The sequence below is a fragment of the Argopecten irradians genome, unplaced genomic scaffold (genome assembly GCF_041381155.1).
Source record: "Argopecten irradians isolate NY unplaced genomic scaffold, Ai_NY scaffold_0092, whole genome shotgun sequence".
Lineage (NCBI taxonomy): Eukaryota > Metazoa > Mollusca > Bivalvia > Pectinida > Pectinidae > Argopecten > Argopecten irradians.
Window position 1 is genome coordinate 20,663 of NW_027187559.1, and position 20,407 is coordinate 41,069.

Consider the following 20,407-nt stretch of genomic DNA (forward strand, 5'->3'; position numbering starts at 1 on the left):
TTCAGACACATAAAATGACCAAGTTCAAGGTCATAAGATTCAAAATGGCGGAGATATAGGACATCGAAAATCGAAATTTTAGTTTATATTTGTCCTTGCCCGAGACGTTTCAGCGCCTTTAAACCTGTATGTACAGTGTTGATTTTTTCATACCTATGTTGTATGAACTTTTGTCTTCAAAAGTTATTTATTTTTAAGGGGTTATATAGAAAAATGGCGAAAACATAGCTCTCCAAATATGGCAATTTGTTTCATTTTCTTATTTTTGTCCGTTATTTGTGAGCTCGTAGGGCCTTTATCATCTCATGTAGAGTGTTGAATTTTTGTAAATGTTAGCTTTAGCCTATTGTCTGTACAGGTTTTTAATTTCAAAGTCATGAATTTGAATATGGCGGAAATATAGACCCCTCCGAATATGGCGTTTCGTTCATTTTTTAACGTAAATTTTAGCGTAATTCATGAAAATTCAAAGGTGAAATGTTTTGAATTGGATGTGAAAGATCATGCTTTCAGACACATAAAATGACCAATTTCAATGTCATATGATTCAAAATGGCGGAGGTATAGAACTTTCAGCGATTTTGAGGTGTGATTACATGATGTGGCATGTGGCCAAAGGGAGATAATCGGTATCTAATACTAAAACTCTAATCGTACTTGTTATTCCGCATTGGTCCAAGATCTTCATAAGATAAGGAGAATTTTTGCACTTTTTAAAAAAACCTGAAATTCTAATGTGTTTACCTATTCATTATCAAAATTGATATTTTGAACCTAAATCTCAATCGGAATTTCCAAATTCATATCACGGTTATCAAGGAATAATTACCTGTCAGAAAACATTTTTTAATTTTGAAATTCATAATAAGCCAGCCAATCAGCGGCCGGGTTAAAATTCTGTCCTGGGCTCAATCTTCGTTACACACGGGCCGTTTCGAAGGTATTTTTACATCTAGTTTTCAATACTTTTCGGGATGTTTTAAGTGCTACTGTAATAGGGAGGGTTTTCCACAAGAGACCCGGAGGGGCGATCCGACTGTAGCTCCCGTTATATGTATAAGTCCCAAATCGTGATCGTATAGTATTTTTAGTATACAACAGAGTCCACAGTCGTCACAAATCCTCTCCGGATCCCGTTTCCTCCACAGGTTACAGGCCTGTATCTCAACAGGTTCGATCTCTAGGATGTAGCGGAAGCACTGACACTAATCCAATAACTCAACTAGGTAAATACAGGTACAAATAACTATTTATTATATAAAAGACAAGTAGATTAATTATTACATAGAAGATTCACAATAGTGCCCGTTAAGACAGATAACAATAAGAGATATAATAAGTGCCGAAGCAGTTACAATGTATCCAAGATTAACTATAGCCAAACTTTAGGCCTAATTAGCTAAGTCCTGTGTGATTACCACGTTCCCTAAACAAAGCCTAACACCCTACGGAGCCAACTAACCACCTACAAGTGTTCTTAACTCTAGAGGTATATAAAACCAACGGTGTAAACTAGGATACCTTAGGATGCCTAAGCCCTAAGCCCCTGACAACCCCTAATTATACACAAACCCTACGTTAGCTATAGATACACTCTAAGTAAAGACCCATCAGCCCCTTTTATAACAACTCATCAACCCAGTACCCCAAAGTGACCACTGATTGGTCAATGTCCGGATAGAGCACCATATTTAGGTGAAACCGTTGCTACAACAACCCACCTACACACTAAATATATCTTCCGCTTAAAACAGACAAGGCTCAACTGACTGATAAAAACCTCCCACGTGTACCACACGTGTACTCCGGCCAGCGGTCATCATCGGGGTGATCATGAGGACAACTAGGTTGATGAATGTGACTGCTAAACAGCAAACACACCCTAGATAAGACCTGTTCTCACGGTGTTCCCCTGAATTTGGGTCCAAGATACATAAACAGATCACTGAAGTGAAGACTTAGAAGAGTGCAATAACAAATATACATACTGTAGAAATCAATGCAACAATGATAGAAACCCGTTCTATCACACTACATATACACGTATATATGAACAATGTACACGTGTTTGCGTAAATACACGTACATGTGTAACTACACCGCATACATGGGAGGCCGTCCTTACGTGACCCTAGCTGTTAATAGGACGTACATTTGAACAAACAAACAACAAAAGTAATGCACAAACCCAATAACTGACAGGTTTAAAAACCTTTTATGTGTGTGGCAGAGCCGTCACCTGTGACACCGGATGTTCAAACACAACCGGTGCTATTTTGAGAAACTATCCGGCCGTTTTGAGATCACAGAACCAAATAAATTCCCATAGAGGACCGTGTTAACGTTTGCTACTATTCAGGTTAATTGAAGTTATCAAAATTCTTTACAAAATTTACATCTACATGTATTGTTCCGACCCACACATATATCCAATCAGCAGGCTCCTATATATTCACCTCTCTATGAAATCTTCTGCCCAAAGGGGGATTCCCCTAAATCTGTTTTTCGGTTGAACCAGACTGCTTTCGTAAGAAACGCTCTCTGATTAATATTGAGTGAGATCGTCCGTTCGTTCAAGCAATCGTCTGTTCGCTAACATTACTTATATCATTACATAGGTGGAAATCCCGTGTTTTGATCGCGATCAAATCTAGTTATTATTATTATTATTATTCTTATTATTTCCACGAAACCATCTTAACACTTTTTCTCACGAACGGAACAAGGTACGACGCTCAAATTTGGACACGTTATGTATGTACATGAGTGCTTGAAACGTACGTTCGATTTTGTACGATAAGGTTCAAGGTCAAGGTCACAGACGTAAACAACTTTTTTTAACGAACTTTAAACGCTCATAACTTCATAACTGTACGATGTACATCGTTCATGTTTAGTAATTCAGACAGATCCTGACAAGGCGAGTGCTTTTCCCATGCCATGTTATCAGAGATTATGTCAAGGTCAAGAGTTCGCTACGGGGTCAAACAAAGGTCAAAAACGAAATTTGTCACAGAAAAGTTTTGATGGGCGCATATGACAGATCATGCTCTCAGGAACATAAAATGACCAATTTCAAGGTCATATGATCCAAAATGGTGGAGATATAGGACATCAAAAATCGAAATTTTTAGTCCCTGCGCGAGACGTTTCAGCGCCTTAATACCTGTATGTACAGTGTTGATTTTTCATACCTTCGTTGTATGAACTTTTCTCTTCAAAAGTTATGAATTTTAAAGGGGTTATATAGAAAAATGGCGGAAATATAGCTCTTTAAATTTGTCAATTTGTTCCATTTCCTTATTTTTTTTCCGTAATTTGTGAGCTCGTAGGGCCTTTATCATTTAATTTAGGGTGTTGATTTTATGTAAATGAAGACATTGATATGTTGTCTGTACAGGGTTTATAATTTCAAAATCAGGAATTCGAAAATGGTGGAAATACAGCCCTCCGAATATGGCGTTTCGTTCCCTTTTTAACGTAAATTTTACCGTAATTGAAGAAATTTCCAAGAGAAAGGTTTTGAATCGAATGTGAAAGGGCACGCTCTCAGACGCATATATTGACCAATTTCAATGTCATATGATTCAAAATGGCGGAGGTATAGAACATCAATTGTCCTTTCAGCGATTTTATTTTGTGCGTTGGGTGTTGTGTATGTAGTTGAGCTGTGGCCAAAGGGAGATAATCCGTATCTAAAACTAAAACTCTAATTGTACGAGTTATTCCGCATTGGTCCAAGATCTTCATAAGAAAAGGAGATTTTTTGCACTTTAAAAAATTCCTGAAATTCTAATGTTTTTACCTATTCATTATCAGAATTGACATTTTGAATCTAAATCTCAATCTGAATTTCCAAATTCATAGCATGGTTATCAAGGAATAATTACCTGTCAGAAAACATTTTTACTTTTGAAATTCAAGATTAGCCAGCCAATCAGCGCCCGGGTTAAAATTATATCCTGGGATCAATCTTTTATACACACGGCCGTTTCGGTGGTCTTTTTTTCATTTGGCTGATTGTTACCTATACCCACACTTGAAAACTTTAAAATCGAGATGTTTTAAGTTCTACATAAACAATTTACACAAATGCCATGTTTGCGTTACGTGAACCTAGCTATTAATAGGACGTACATTTGAACAATCAAACTAACTAACTAAAAAGGTAATGCACAAACCCAATAACTGACAGATTCAAAACCTTTTATGTGGGTGGCAGAGCTGTCACATGTGACACCGGATGTTTAAGCAAAACCGGTGTTATGTTGGGGCAAATGCCCGCAGTTTTGAAACCACAGAACCAAACGAATTCACATGAAAATTCTTTACAATTTTACATCTACATGTATTGCCCGAACCACACATTAACCATTAACTGATGTACCCTGAATATATCCAATCAGCAGGCTCCGATATATTCACCTCTCTATGAAATCTTGATTCCCCTAAATCTGTTTTTTGGTTGGACCAGACTACTTTCGTAAGAAACGCTCTCTGATTAATATTGAATAAGATCATCCGTCCGTTCATTAATTCGACTTGAAGCGAAGGAAAAGAGTATTAAAGCAATCGTCTTTTCGCTAACATTACTTATATCATTACATAGGTGGAAATCCCGTGTTTTGATCGCGATCAGATCTAGATGTTTATTGGTGTACTGTTATTATTTTGCAGATTGACCTATATTTGCATAATTATATTTAACAGGGAAAAACTAAAAGGTGAACTCGAGAAGCTGGAAAGAGAAAATAAGGACCTAATTGAAGAAAAACAATACCTTGTATGTTATTGCATTCTTTCATGTTTTATTCTTCGGATGAAATATATATAAATTGTCCGGTGACATTAATATGTTAAATGCATTATAATTCAAATCATATTTATCAGTTTTATTTTTAATTGCAACGCTTCCAGGTATCAACCAATTGTGCGGCATTTATTCATAGAAGATCTGCCTAGATTCTTTATTTCATTTGCTTTTCAATATGTTGTTTGCATTATGGTCTGCCTGCTCTTCAATATTTTAGCCAACTGTTGATAGGTTTTAAAAAAAGGTAAAAGAGATGTTTCATCATTCTATATATTTATATATGCATTGATTTGGATTTTTTGCGTGAATTAAACAAAACAAATCAACATTTTTGGTAACAGCTTTCCCTGGAAAAACCAAAATTGGTGTGGTATTTTTTTTATTCTCCCTTCGTTATGCATATTCTACTTTCTCAGATTATGCTGATTTAATGAGTATTTGCAAATTATTTGCAATTGTCTTTCACGGGGTCTAGTTCCACTTCCTGCATTTTTGACACAACAAAATCGACAAGATATTAGTAGGCAGCAATTCTTGCATTTTAAAGATGCTCCACCGCCGACGGACCATAAACGATACTCACCATTTGAACTATAATAGGTGTTTAATCGTGGATATGTATGTCAAATTAATACAGAAAAATACGAAATGATTTATTTTGCTTTTGGTGCATGCGCAATCAGTACTTCATTCCATATAAGATAAAGTGGCACGGAATTTTCTCGGGTGAAGTGAAATGAGAAACTTAAACTTTTCTATGTTGGTGAAAAGTAAGTAACTTTTGTAACCGAAGAAAAATACTAAATCGCCTGCTCCTGTATTTGATAGAAAAAAAACGTTTGTCAGAGGTGGAGCATCTTTAAAATTAGATATAATACATAAAGAAATATAAATGATTTGCAGTCGGTTAGCTTCTTTATTTTTTGCAATTAATTTATTAGAGTAGGTACTATGATATAATTTCTAAAGGTAATATGAATATTTTTCTCAAATATTATAAATTGTGTACATATTCAAAATCGTTCATGCATGAGACTTGTTGGAACAAACAGACATGGTGAATGCAGCAATTTAGTACTGGATAGAAATGAATCATTGACTTCAGATATTGATTATTCAGTGGCAATAAATGCATTTTATATTATAGAAAGAAGAATCAAACACAAGAAAAGGAAAACACAACAGATAAGTATGTAGTAGTATACCTTTGGAATTGTTCAGGGGGTAAATGTAAACATACAACAGTAATATTAATTAAACAAACCTAAACCTATTATGCTATTTCAATAAAAGGCGTTTCTGTATTGTTACATTATAATTTGCTGTGTTACATAGGACTAATAAGCCTATAAGGATTAATATCTTTTTTTTTTCAATTTAGGAACTTGGTTGATTTCGAAAAAGTGAATAAGGAAAACAAGGCTCTCAATGAAAGAGTGTAAGTACTCTAGAACCTGTTCCTTTTAAGATGGTTTTAAGTGTTGTTGTTTATGCTCATAATAAAAATACTGTACAATACATAATAATCAGGTATATTTCTACATAATCTTTTTTAATTTTGTCATTTTCATTATTAAGTCCTATCCTAAATATGTGGCATTTAGTTGTTATCCTACATATGATGTCATGATAATGTTATTATATTCATGTCATATGGTATTTTTAACATGGCCGTGTGGCATGAAGGCTGAATGGGTCAGCGATATGATACATTAATAGATATCTAGTTGTTTCACTGTGTCATTTTAATCGATAAATGTTGTGTAGGGATAAAATCTAGACAATAGGCAAATCCGGGACTCAGATACGACCTACAAGCCATTTCAACACAAAATTATTATGTTTGTTAAAACATGAAGCAAAATTAAAGCGTATGATTGACATGCATACCTTATATATAGAATGTGAGAATAATGCATCAAAACGTGTTAGTTAAATTGTTAAAGTTCCTTACCATATATATTTAACAACAAACAACTTTGTACATTGGCATTTTGAAGGGTATCTTTTATTACTTTTCTTCAAATGGCTTTACTTTTGACTCGACTATCATCTTGATAATACCTTTACCGGAGCTCACTTGAAGCTCTGTTGATTTCATGATGAGTATTTTATAAAGTTTAGAAAAAATGTTTCTTAAATTTGCAGGAAATTGTTTGCATGCGTTTATATCATACTCCTGAGCATTGGTATACGTGTAATAATTATCGAAAAATGTTTACTGTATTTATCTACAGCAAAAACTTGGATGAGGAAATCAGTAGAGTAAAAGATGATAACGAGCGTTTAAATGCAAAACAGGCAGATAGGTATGTCAAATTACATTTTATATCTCACACGTCTATTTAAAGATGCTCCATCGCTGACAAATGACATTCTTTTCTCTATCAAAAACAGGAGTAGACGAATTAGTATTTTTTCTTCAGTTACAAAAGATACTTTCTTAACACCATTACCACCATTGAAAAGTTTGAGCTTTTTCTTTTATTTCAAAACAAATATATTGAAAATAATTAATTGCGTCCCGAAAAAAAAATCCGTTGCACTATGTCCTATATGAAATGAAATATTGATTGCGCATGCACCAAAAGCAAAATTAATTATTTCATATTATTTTTGTGTTAATTAGACATATTTATACACGATTAAACACCAATTATTGTTAAATTTATAAATATTGTTTATACGCTGTCGACGGTGGAGCATCTTTAACATGTCCTTATCATATTTAGAATGTGTAACATTCTTACATCAAAAACCATGCCAAACTATTCCTAATTTTAAGACTATAGACAAACATAATAGACCACTCAACCAATCAAAAATATCTAAGAAAACCAAAAAAATAATTATTAATTATATAAATATTCTATGTAGTACAGGGAGGACATAAAGTTGCAAATAAAGAAAATGGAAGAAGAAAATAATAAGTTAATTGTTTTTGTCATTATCGATGATTGATAGTTTTAAATACGTAAAATAACAATAAATCAATATATAAAAAGTATCAAATTGTTTTTAATAATTAATTGTTTTATATTTTACAATCCACATATTAATCCATCTAAGCTGATCCTTTTTACATCCAATCCAATGTTACAGTCTAGTGTATGCTATGATGTATATATGAAAAAAGTAAGGTATTTCTTTCACAGAAAAGGCTTTTACGTGTAGATTTACCATGCTTGTTGGTACAGGTAATTGTTTTATTTCTATTTTGTCATAACTGTCTTCCCTTAAATGCTAAATTTGATAAGCAAATTTCATTCAGGGACATTGCTTCTCTCAGAGTTAATATATGTATTTCTTGTACTTACACTGCTGATAATAAATCGAAATACACTTATATATATATATAAGCACACCGGGACACATTCAAAGAATAGTGACTTAGAACAGAACATGACATTGTTAACACATGTAATCACATAGGGGGGTATTGAACATATCTTAATATAACCTTGCTGCCATAAGAACTATAGAAATAATCAGAAAATATCGTCTTGGCGTCATAATTTGATCATGGCATCACAAAAATACGTTCCACAGCCCTCTACTAGAAGGTTTGGAACATACTTTAGTCCGCAAAACGATGTGTGTCAAAAACCGTTGCAAGGAATTACGTGAAACTTGGAAGAAATATTAAGGTAGCTGCTAATTGGTCAAAATTTAGAGTTTGAGTGGTTTCAGCAAAATATCATTTGAAGTCAACGATGCAGAACATATTAGTACCCTTTTCGAAAGCCTACGTTGCCATGGTAACAAAATAAATGTTCAAATTGGCCAATATTGTCTTATTTCAGCGGGCAGGATTTGAGGGATGCAGAACGTAAATCTACATTATTTTTCTTAACTTCTAATCTTATCATCATATACTTTCAGCAACAACAAGGACATGGCAAAGCTGCAGGAGGAAAAAACTAGTCTTGAGAAAAACATGTAAGTCATTCTACATAATGTATCATATGAAGGAAAACAAACCCTGTAATCTGTTATTTTATTCATTAGTATAATAAAATGTAATTATTTTAACCATGCACCTGGTAACTAAGGCAATAATACTTTAATCGATTTTCATTACTCTGGTGTGATGGCAGGACTGACGAACAGTACAGATACATTGTTGCCATTTGGTTTTTACAGCACGTCGATTTATGATAACAGTTGCCTTTTATATGTGTTCTGTATACTGGTAAATTGGACTATTCTTCGGGTAGAAGATTAAAAAAGATGGAAAAGTGTAATGTTGCCAATGTGGCTAATGTGAATCGACTGGTGTTTTATGGACCTGGGTTCGAACCTGCAGTCTGGCCTTACATACGCATTTCCGTCAACCTTACGATTCTTATAGAATAATCAAAACCACATAAAGATGTTTTGTCCGTTGTTAGCAAATAGTTCAAATGAAAATAGTATTTATCAAAGCGTACTTTTTCGAACATTTATAATTAAAACTTCTTGGTTTTCATATTTTTTGAATGATTATTTGAATAGTTAAAGTTATTTCATATACGATTTTATGACTTCCATCTTCTATGTTTATGTCTTGTGATGAGATATGAAATGAACGCTCTTTGGAGATCATAATATATTGATGATATTCGTTTATTTATTGCTTTAATGAACTTTCTAATGCTATATTTATACTTACAGCAACAAACAGGAAAATGAAATATCGAAAACTGAAGGAGGAAAACGGAGTTCTTGAGAAAGAAATGTAAGTTGACTGGTATTATTTACATGTGAATCACATGCTTTAATTTGCGTTTCATTCAAAAGTATAGTTCGATAAAAGAAATACCAATTCATGTAGTTATCTTATCAACACCTGGTAACTAGTGCAATATTACAATGATTGACTTCCAAATGTAAACAAATCACCCGTCGCCCCTACTAGCATGACTTATGTAGCTTGAACAAATCGTGCATACTTGGCTTCTATCAACACATTTCGATAGAATGGAAATGCAAAAAATGTTAGTTTAAACTTTCCTTTCAATGTTTTTGTCTATGACCGCTTCGAAAAAAATATAAGCAACTGCCTTCTGCTATTTTCTCGCTTCGAGCTAACCCTAATGCCGTCAAAGCGCCCCCATATTCATAGGTACGCGACTTTTGCTCACACCAAATCCGTTAATCTTCTTCAGGGTGTCGGTAGTTCTTGTATTTGAAATCCTCGTCGAAATAATTGATAATATTTGAAAGTTTGATTGGGAATCATTTATATTGCCTGCGATTCTTAATGTAAACGACATTACTACATGTATACAAACACAATACAATATCACTCAATCAAAAATAACTAAGAATACTGAAGATAATCCTGCCTAAAATTTTCATGGATGGGACGAATAAATTTGATTGGTTGCATTATGATGTACAGAAAGGATATACAGTCGAAAATGAAGAAAATGGAAGACGAAGCGGGTCGTTTAATAGCACAAAATACTGAAAGGTACTTTTTTATTTGTCCTTTTTTGTTTAGGGAATACTAAATGTGTAATATTAGTATCAATTAATATATGAAAAGTAATGCATACTTATTATTAATTTAATTTTCAATATACATATGAGTGAACGTAATTTCAATTAAATCATCGCAATCTTCATACGTTACAGTCTCATATATACTAAGAGTTATATATCAAATACAAGATTTTTTCCGAAGAAAATAGCTTTACATGCTTCTTGTGTTTTGGTCCATATTTGTTTGATTTTTGTATTACTTATTGTCTTTTATTAAATGTTAATGTTATTTTGTTAAACAAAGTTTATTCAGGGAAATCATTTTTCTCCGAGTTTGATTATTATATTCCCTGTACTTAAACCGGTAAAGGCAAGTCGAATAACGGCATATTTGACGACGCACAAGGATGAATTTGTATAATAATTTGACTTACTACTGAACACAACATCATGATTTAAATTAATCGCGAAACGGTCGAAATTGATCATGTATATATGTGTAAATATAACCTGGTGCGATGTTGTGAATATCATCCTCAAAGATTCTTGTAATCGAGATCGTATATAAAAACGAACATTCGTTGAAGATAATGTATCATGTAAGATATTGAGGACATACGTGTTCTCTTATCATCATATACTTACAGCAACAGCAAGGACATGTCAACGCTGCAGGAGGAAAAAGCAAGTCTTGAGAAAGAAATGTAAGTCAATTTACATAATGTATCATATAAATGACACAAATTGAATTTGTTATTTTATTCAACGGTATAATAAAAATATAATTATTTTTAACCATGCACCTGGTAACTAAGGCAATATTACTTGAATCGATGTTCATTACCTGGTATGATTACATGATGGGGTATGTTATAAGTCTTCGGATAGAAGACTAAAAAAAGGGTGGGAAATTGTAATGTGGTCAAGAGCATGCGTTTGTTTCATGGACCTGGGTTGGAACCCTAGTCTGGCCTTCTATTTCTTGTTACATACGCACTTCAGTCAACCTTACAACTCTTATCAATTAATCAACAAAATGACTTAATCATTAAGATTTGTGTTCGTTATTAGTAAATACTTTAAATGAACTCTTATATACCTAAATGTAGAATTTCGAGCATTTAAAATTAAACATCTTTGTTTTCATATTATTGACATGATTATTTGTATAACTAGGGTTATTTCGTATACGATTTGATGAGTCTTATCTTCTATATTTGTTTTCTAAAATGGGATATGAAAGGAACACTCACAGAAAATAATTTATTTCTAATTTATTCATTGTATTCTTTTATCAGTCGCTTTAAAGAACTCTAATTCTAATTACATTTAAATTTTTAGCAAGAAACATGAAAGCAAAAATATTGAACCTAAAAGAGGAAAAGGAAGATCTTAAGAGAGAAATGTAAGTTAATTCTGGAGATTGATTTTCTCAGCACGTTGAATATATCGAAATGAAGACTTGCATAGTTTTAAGATAACAGTTGTTTTTCATATATGTTCTTTTTACAATGTGAAACTGTATTAAACTATGTACATGTATTCTGGAGATTGCTTTAAAATGCTGGTGTTTCAAAACAACCCGAAGGGTCAGGATGACCTATTGTCATCATGCACCGTCTGTCGTCGTGCGCCGTGCGTAAACTTTTCATTCAAAAGACTTCTTCTCAATAACCGAAAGGCCCAGGGGACTGATATTTGGCCTGTAGTATGATGGGATGAAGGGCTACCAAGATTATTCAAATGAATGACCTTGACCTTCGTTCAAGGTCAAATGGGTCAAAAAGGTCAAAATCCTTTAAACAGCTTCCTGTCATTAACTAGGAGGCCTAGAGATATGATATTTGGCCCATGACATGCTTTGATGAAGGGCTATCCAATTTGTACAAATGAATGACCTTAATCTTCATTCAAGGTCACGGGGGTCAAGTAGGCTAAAACCTTTAAACGACTTCTTCTCAAGAACCAGAAGGCCCAGGGTACTGGTATTGGGCATGTACCATGCTGGGAGTAAGAGCTACCAAGTTTGTTCAAATGAAATACCTTGACTCTCATTCAAGGTCACAGGGGTCAAATAGGCTAAAATCCTTTAAACAACGTCCTGTCATTAACTAGGAGGCCTAGAGATATGATATTTGGCCCATGACATGCTTTGATGAAGGGCTATCAAATTTGTTCAAATGAATGACCTTAATCTACATTCAAGGTCACAGGGGTCAAATAGGCTAAAATCTTTGAACGACTTCTTCTCAAGAACCAGAAAGCCCAGGGTACAGATATTAAGCATGTAGCATGCTTTGATGAAGTGCTACCAAGTTTGTTCAAATGAAATACCTTGACCTTCATTCAAGGTCACAGGGGTCAAATAGGCTAAAATCCTTTAAACGACTTCTTCTCAAGAACCGAAAGGCCCAGGATACTCATATTGGGCCTGCAGCATGCTTGTATGAAGGGCTACCAAGTTTGTTCAAATAATGACATTGACCTTCTTCAAGGTCACTGGGGTCAAATAGGCTAAAATCTTTAAACAACTTCTTGAGAACTAAAAGGCCCAGGATACTCATATTGGGCCTGCAGCATGCTTTGATGAAGTGCTACCAAGTTTGTTCAAATGAATGACCTTGATCTTCAATCAAGGTTACAGGAGTCAAATAGGATAAAATCTTTAAACGACTATATGGAATTGTACTAATAGTCAAATAACTGTTAAGACCCATGGGCCTCTTTTTACTATTAATTTGTGTCTTTTATCTGATGAAAATGTCACTGTACTGTTTCATTTGTCGGCAACTACTTAATTAATTATGTATCTTAAGCTGACACTATTTCTATCAGCTTAAAGCAGGTATCATTTTGATGATAAGCAATTCACTTACTTGTGAAATAAATTCAATATCTAACAACGAATTGTTGCATAACCTATATTTATACAATTTTACAATTTAGCCTACCTGAGCCAATCCTTCACCGGTTATATCTACAGTGTTTTCAATACCATGAATATCATGTATTTTTCGTTATTAAAGTGGTAGCCTATAATGAATTATCCGGAGGTGAATTACCTAATACTATATTTATATGAATTACAGCCGAGAACAAAAGAAAGAAAACAAAAAGGGAGACTCATCTTCCGCGGAAAAGATTTCTCGACTTGAAGAAGAAGTAGAAGGATTAAGAAACAGGTACACAGATATCGCGAACGCATGTAATTGTTTACATCTCTTCACGGTCCGTGCCAAATTAAAATTATAATAACTTACATTTGTATAGTATATAAAACATACAATTGTTCGGCAAATTGAAATCATGCTCATTCTGCTAGTGATTCATATCTAGAGCCAATACACACTTAGATAGTCAAATTTTTCAAATTGGTTAAAATCTCAACATTTTCTAACTGGAATTTGTATTTTATAACATCAGGTTAAGCAAAATAGCTGGAGCACAGTTGACAGACAACAATCCTGCAATAGCAGATCTGAGCGATCCCAACCGTCCACTGAGTCTTGGAGAGAAATTTTCTGAGTTGTATGACAATGAATGGACGGACGCTATGGAAGAGTTGTCAGATAGCTCAGACGAACGAGCTGTGATAAAGCAACTGCTTAAAATTGTAGTCGTAAGTATGCGTGTGAATGTCAAAATCAATTATAAATGTTATTTTACACTGCTCTCGAAATGTTCTGTTACACATATTAAAATTTGTTGGCAATTTCTCTCTGAGAAAACTTTCGATTTATGAATTAGAGACAGACAATTAAAAAACTTGATAAATAATATATACTGATGTCTGTATTATAAAAGTTTACACATTTGTGTACTTTATTTATATTTGTAAAACTTCACGTGTAACATAATTGTTGGAGGACAGTGTATTTATCTGTGAGTGTTTACTACTTATATCATGATTTTATCATTCGTTTTACTGGATTCCCCTTTTTCTGTATAATTATTGAATAATAAATTGTAAATAATACATGCAGATTACAAAGGGGTAATATCACACCTCCTTGAACGTGTGTATTGTGTTGGTTGTGTACAAACAAACACGTTTTTATTAAAAAAATTAAGTACGTCAGACCACATTACCTGCAATGTTAGAACGTTAAAGTATCCAGGTCAATGATGACATCCTGACAGCTGCAAGAACAGGAAACAACTTTCGGACTTCTGACTATTTTCTGAACTCTGCGGACTAATTTAAGTGGGATTCTAGATGATCATGTAGGCTAGATATCCTTATATATCAGCAACTATTCGAATTGTAGAGATTATTAATTGACCATTTTGATATCACATCCTTTATGCGATCCGGGGTCAGATAAACAGAACTAAAGGGCTGATGAATGGCGTGATATCTAAATGATTGTTATAATTGTTTTTATATGTTTTGTGTCCATTTAAATTAACAAAGAATACACAGTTAAATAAAGTCATAACAAGTCTGACAATTGATTGTTATTCGATGAATTTTAGAAAGGCATCACCGTCATACTGAATTCATAGTGTAAAAACCAAAATTTCAAAAATTCTACAGTATAAAATAACAACAATCACTATTAACATGAATTAAAAAAATGAATCGCTGTCGGTGCAGGTTGGAAAGGCCGGGCTATTTAACAGTTTTGATTGTGACGTCATTGACAGCCCCATCAAAATAAAAACTGGATAAAAGCCAAAAAAGGGGTTAGTATCAATCAGATATCACTCGAGGGGATATGGTATCACTTGGGCTGATATACATTTTGTACATGAACATGTTGGAATTTAAAATTTATCGCTTGCTTGTATATAACAAAAAATATGGCACCAGTAATTAGCATATGACCATGATACTAAAACGATTTTAAACTAGAACTGTGTGTATACAAGTTATGATTGTATACGGATTAATTTTATAGGAGTCATACCAATTTTGCTGTGAACAATCCGATAAATTCATGGACAGAATCAATGGAACAATGGAAATGTTTTCTGGCAATTTGGTTTCTGAGGTGAGTGATACGTCGCATGATTTTAATTAAGGAATATTAAATCTTAATAACTGATGTTATATTTCATTTATTACAGAGGTGATATCTAAATCATTGCTTCTACATAAAATTAATAATATAGTAAACTTTCCATAGGACTGTCGATATTTTTAATTAGAAATAAATCCATATGGTTTCCCATACTTCATTGGAGTATTTTGTATTATACCATAAGCAAACAATAAAAATATCAATTCGTTTAAATAGTTCTGTATAATGACTTTTTTCATATGTGTCCTAAGATGCCGAAGGAAATCTCGAAAACAAACAAGGATTTCCGAAAGAGTCTGGCAGTGCATTGTGTTTATCACTTACAAGAGGTAATATTCAGTTTTGCAACATTTGTTAAAATAATTTTCGTTTCTTCTTATTACTTCTATTTTACATTCATAAGCTACCAAATGATAATATATAACATATGCTTAAAAACATTAATAGCAGATTTTAACTTTTTGTTTCTTTGCAATAGCCCTTTTATAAATTTTGGAAACATTATTCATAACATAATACATTTTTTGTGTATTTGTGTTCATTTAGTTTACTAAAAGTCTATATATTGATAAAGCTTTTGTTGTGGTACGCAGGAATTCACGAATAAAAAATCGATAGGAAATATAAGAAAGAAAACAAAGGATTACATGAAGAAGTGTGTACAGGTTTGCTGGTTCATGACGGTACAGGACCCAAAAGTCGTAATCAATTACAAAGTAACAGGACAGTTTGACGAGGACAGATTCAAAGCCTACACAAAGAAGGGGAAACAGGTAGACTACCTGGTCTGGCCGGCCCTGCATCTTCACGAAGGTGGACCAATGATTAGCAAGGGTGTAGCTCAGGGAAAGTAATAAGCAAGTACCAAATGACATATGCTTAAAACCACAGGACTTAATGCATTGGGAGGAAATATATATCAAATGTGAATTAATATATATATTTTTTAGATGTTCATCTCATTTATAAAGTGTGTTCTGTAGCAATAGTCCTTTAGTATTTTCAATATTGTATATCTGATAGATTTATAAACAGAGAGATTTTCCAGTACTTAATGTTTGGCCAAATGTATTATAGATTGAGAAAAAGACACGAGAATGTGTCTGACAGTTTATTACAACTACAGACAGTGGTTAGAAGTAGTAACCCAATTTCCATGATTATGCCGTTATTATATAGTGTGAAATTGACGAAGAATTTCATTTATGTATTTTCTTGAAATGCCCATCAATGGTAGATGTATTGAACATCCCTTTATCATGTGCTGACCAATACGATGAGTATTAATTATTTTGGATGACAGAAAATATTTCTGCGTGTTGATGTAATAAACATTGCATGAAAAAATAGTATTTTAAGGTTTAGGTTGCTAGTATGAAGGCAAAATAAATTTCAAAATACCACACAACTTGTGCATCCGTGTAGATATACACCTTGATACAAATATTTGTTTTAGCCTGTTTTGCTATTTGTTCCGTTGGGGTTGCTTCCCTTCGTTTCACTCAGTAAGCGACGGGAGGTAAATACGATAGATCAAAACATGATCATAAAAATATTGATTGTTTTCAAAGTATGAGAGATTAAATAAAAATCATGTGATTGAATGTTTTTGAAAGAGTATGTATTTTTTTATGAAGTGAATTATTTTACTATAAAACAATAATAGAATATATGTATTGTATAGATTGTTTTTATTGTTTCCTTAAGATGTAAATTCTTTAAAGTATTTATCATTTTAATATTTACCCATAATATAGACTTTTTTGTTTATATTTAACACACTCTCTGAATAAGGCATGTTTTTTTTCGCTAAAGCAGAACTTCTGAATCAAGACTATTTGATTGCCTTTTTTTCAAATTTTAACGTGATTTAGCGGATTGTTTCAATGTTCAAGAATGTGAAGGAAAAGGAAGAAAAGAGTTGTTGCTTTCTTTTATACAGCCGTGTTCTCGGGATTTAGATAAACTCTATTATGTAAAATAATCGTATCTATTTGAGCTAAGCACGCATACATGTTTGTACTCTCGTCACATCCGTCCAATTGCAAAATAAAATACAATGTATAAAGAGTTAATATCATGTAAATCTTTTATTAAATATCATCAAAATTATGAGGTTCTTATTTTCTTGTCTTCAATAATATATTTACCTGATACACATAGTCATATTGTGATTTTCCAGCGGATAATATCCCATACCCACAGCATGTCCCAACGTATTATGAATTGGTTATAAGCCTCGAGAAATATAGAAGATCCAGTCGTTTGCTTTCACTAATTATGGTTTGTAAAGAAGCTATATAATGCTGGGATCTTGATATACTAACTAGAGTCAGATACAAATGCATGTAGTCACCTAAGCTACTATATGTTTGTATATACAAGTGTCACAATATGATCAAGACATACAGCCGATGATTTTGCAAAATTGTAATGTGTCAAAAAATCAATTACTATTAATAAAATATTCAGCGCTATTTCCAAATTAAACACGATGGGTAAAAATAATTGAATATGTTTGTGATACATCAAACATATATATCTATTCATGCATTGCTAGATAAAATAAATTAAATGAATACATTAACCATTACGTTGAGCGAAAATGTTGTAGTTGTTGCAGGGGTAGAGGATAGGGGAGGGGAGGGGTTAAAAGTTCGGGTAAGGAGTGAAGGGTAAAGGTTAAGAGAAGATGTTGAGGGTAGGGGAAATAGTATATTGTAGGGGAAGAGGAGAGGGGGAGGGGTTAAAGATAAGGAAAGAGAGTGGAGGGTAGAGGTAAAGGGGTAGATGTATAGGGTGTGGGTAACAGTAGAGGATAGAGGGAAGGTGTAGGGGTTGATTGTAAGTAGTAGAGGCAGATGGTATAACCTATGGATAGATGCTAGGGTAGAGGTAGGTATAGGGTAAGTGTTAAAGGGTAGGGGCAAAGAATTACTAGAATCGGTATCACACAGTACGCGGATTGTGCAAGTCCATGAGCATGACCATGTATGCACTTAATTCACGCGGTGATGACACAGTCGGTTTACTCCAAAGGTTCTTCTTTAGTGGAGTCATTAACCTATTCCCTGAATGGACTATAGAATGTAAAGTCATACATGTAAAAGTTTTCCGAAACATAGCCTGTCGATATTTCGTTGGAGCATCTCAAAACTAGGTAACATTACCACTTCGGGCGATATGGGCTGGCCACCCACTACCTCTAAACAATATCTTAAGTATTCAAAACTTTATTTGGAAATTAAGAATATGAAACGTGATTTGACTGTCAGAACTCTAGCGGTGGTCCAGCCCGATTGTTTTAACCATAACTGTAAATAAAACCGTGCATCTTAACGAGCCGATAGGATTTCTTTCTATTGAAGTTGGACTGGTGAAATAAAGATATATTCGTATTTTTTTTTAAATTCGCGTGTGTATATTAAATAATAAAGAATAACGTAATGCTGATGCCGATAGTAAAAAAACCCAATTGTGGAACGATAATGAAAATGCTAATTGTAGTTAATAGCGATATTTATGGCATTTACATATGAATTTGCATCAATGGCTCATGTAAATTTCTACCACAATACGTTTTGACACACTTTCCGTGTAATTTTGAGAGAGAGCACAACCTTGAATTAAATTGTTTCTAATTATTACATTATAATTGTATATATGAACGCCCGGTTTGTAATTAGAGCCTTTGATTGCGAATTTTATATATGTGTAAATATATTGAATATAAGAATGCCTTGACATCTTACGTAATGTGGATATGCGGAAATAAATGACAATATTACCCCGCCTTCACAGATAAGTACCGATTCACCTATATGGGTTCGCTACTGTGTAGTTGTTAGATTTCGTGATCTACTGTTGGAACTTATTCGCGGGAGCTTATTTTCACGAATTATCTTTATAGCTTAAAAAATATAGTCATTGAGATTACAGGCTATGATATATTTTAAACTATGATATTGATACATTTTGCGAGGTTTTAACTTCCCAAAGTTTGGATGCATACGCAAATTTAGCTAAAATGCCCCCCCCCCCCCCCTTCCCGCTTCCGCAAATATTACCAACTATATATGCACATACGTCAAAACTACATTTTACCAAGATAATTAGGACCTATCTAATAATAGAAATATAATTATATTAGAGTAGTGACTTAGAGCGTATGTAAAATAATGAATACGTTAACAAATAAGTACTATCAATGAAATTACAGATAGGAATTCCACAAAGCCAAATACGGCGTTTATCCACGCATTAATTAAGCGTTATGTATTTATATATGAATATGATTCATATCTTTATATTAGATACACCATATGTCTACTCTTGTCTACCCCTTCACGTTAGTTAAGTAAGATATTTTCGTTTATGGATAGAACTTGCTATACTATTTAGATATCATCCTTAAAATGAAGGGGCATCATGTTACATGTTAAAAGTGGCGTCATAGTTTACTATTTCATCATAAAGTTACGGGACTGTGACATGATGTTAGTCTATACTGTAATTATGTTATAATATGGGTCGATGGTGTTATTTCTGCACGCTTGTAGAACATGGTGTTATTATGAATATATTATGATGATATAGTTCGACATATTGCTAATATTAGACTGTTTGAACAAGACGTTATATGGTGACCATCCTCGATACTCCAGGGCTTCCGATCACTTACGATCTCTACACGTAGGTGATCGGAAGCCCTGAAGTATCGAGGAGTCCTGTATGGTGACATACCTCAATCATTTTCTTGAATATATGAAAGAAAATTAAATAGAAACTAACCTTGTGGTGTTCTACATTTTAGAACAGCATGAACATGGTGGGAAATGAAGTAATTTAGGGATATATACTTGGTAGATTTGGTGTATCAAGTATTGATTGAAATCGATAATTGGTGTACCAAATATTGATTTAAATCGAGACCGTAACAGAACAGAGATCCGATCAAATGTGTGGATATAATATTGTCATTTAACTTGATATCGTTATGATACGGGAGCTAAACAAATAGAAGTAGGGTATTTTGTATACTTCGTTAGCCAACTTGAAGGCTCGCAAAAAAAAAAAAAATAAAAAAAAAAAATGAAAAAGTCTA

At 33.4% G+C, this 20,407-nt stretch overlaps 2 protein-coding genes across 3 annotated transcripts in view; both read left to right on the plus strand.

The window, feature by feature from the left end:
* The window catches only part of LOC138311710 (uncharacterized protein MCAP_0864-like), a gene marked incomplete at its 5' end in the record, with an annotated part of 22,565 nt that extends 13,044 nt beyond the window's left edge, over positions 1 to 9,521 (plus strand). Inside the window, 6 exon segments of the mRNA XM_069252949.1 lie at positions 4,711 to 4,783; positions 5,155 to 5,183; positions 6,195 to 6,251; positions 7,051 to 7,122; positions 8,696 to 8,752; positions 9,467 to 9,521. Coding sequence (XP_069109050.1) covers positions 4,711 to 4,783; positions 5,155 to 5,183; positions 6,195 to 6,251; positions 7,051 to 7,122; positions 8,696 to 8,752; positions 9,467 to 9,521 — 343 coding nt within the window.
* LOC138311713 (uncharacterized) lies at positions 8,696 to 17,339 on the plus strand. Of its 2 annotated transcripts, XM_069252951.1 has the most exons (9): positions 8,696 to 8,752; positions 9,467 to 9,530; positions 10,927 to 10,983; positions 11,621 to 11,684; positions 13,369 to 13,461; positions 13,703 to 13,898; positions 15,181 to 15,273; positions 15,555 to 15,632; positions 15,897 to 17,339. In XM_069252951.1, the coding sequence occupies exons 4-9, from the start codon at positions 11,629 to 11,631 to the stop codon at positions 16,155 to 16,157; spliced, it is 777 nt and encodes a 258-aa protein (XP_069109052.1). In that variant the 5' UTR covers positions 8,696 to 8,752; positions 9,467 to 9,530; positions 10,927 to 10,983; positions 11,621 to 11,628; the 3' UTR covers positions 16,158 to 17,339. The 2 variants fall into 2 exon arrangements, with proteins under 2 accessions (XP_069109052.1, XP_069109051.1); XM_069252950.1 differs by lacking the exons at positions 8,696 to 8,752; positions 9,467 to 9,530 and adding an exon at positions 10,197 to 10,268.
* Positions 17,340 to 20,407: the final 3,068 nt, after the last annotated feature.

Bases quoted from the DNA above. Each gene is read 5' to 3' on its own strand.
- LOC138311713 (XM_069252951.1), top strand. From the start codon at position 11,629: ATGAAAGCAAAAATATTGAACCTAAAAGAGGAAAAGGAAGATCTTAAG. The intron at 13,462-13,702 runs GTACACAGATAT...TTATAACATCAG, and splicing joins GTAGAAGGATTAAGAAACAG to GTTAAGCAAAATAGCTGGAG. The intron at 13,899-15,180 runs GTAAGTATGCGT...TTAATTTTATAG, and splicing joins AACTGCTTAAAATTGTAGTC to GAGTCATACCAATTTTGCTG.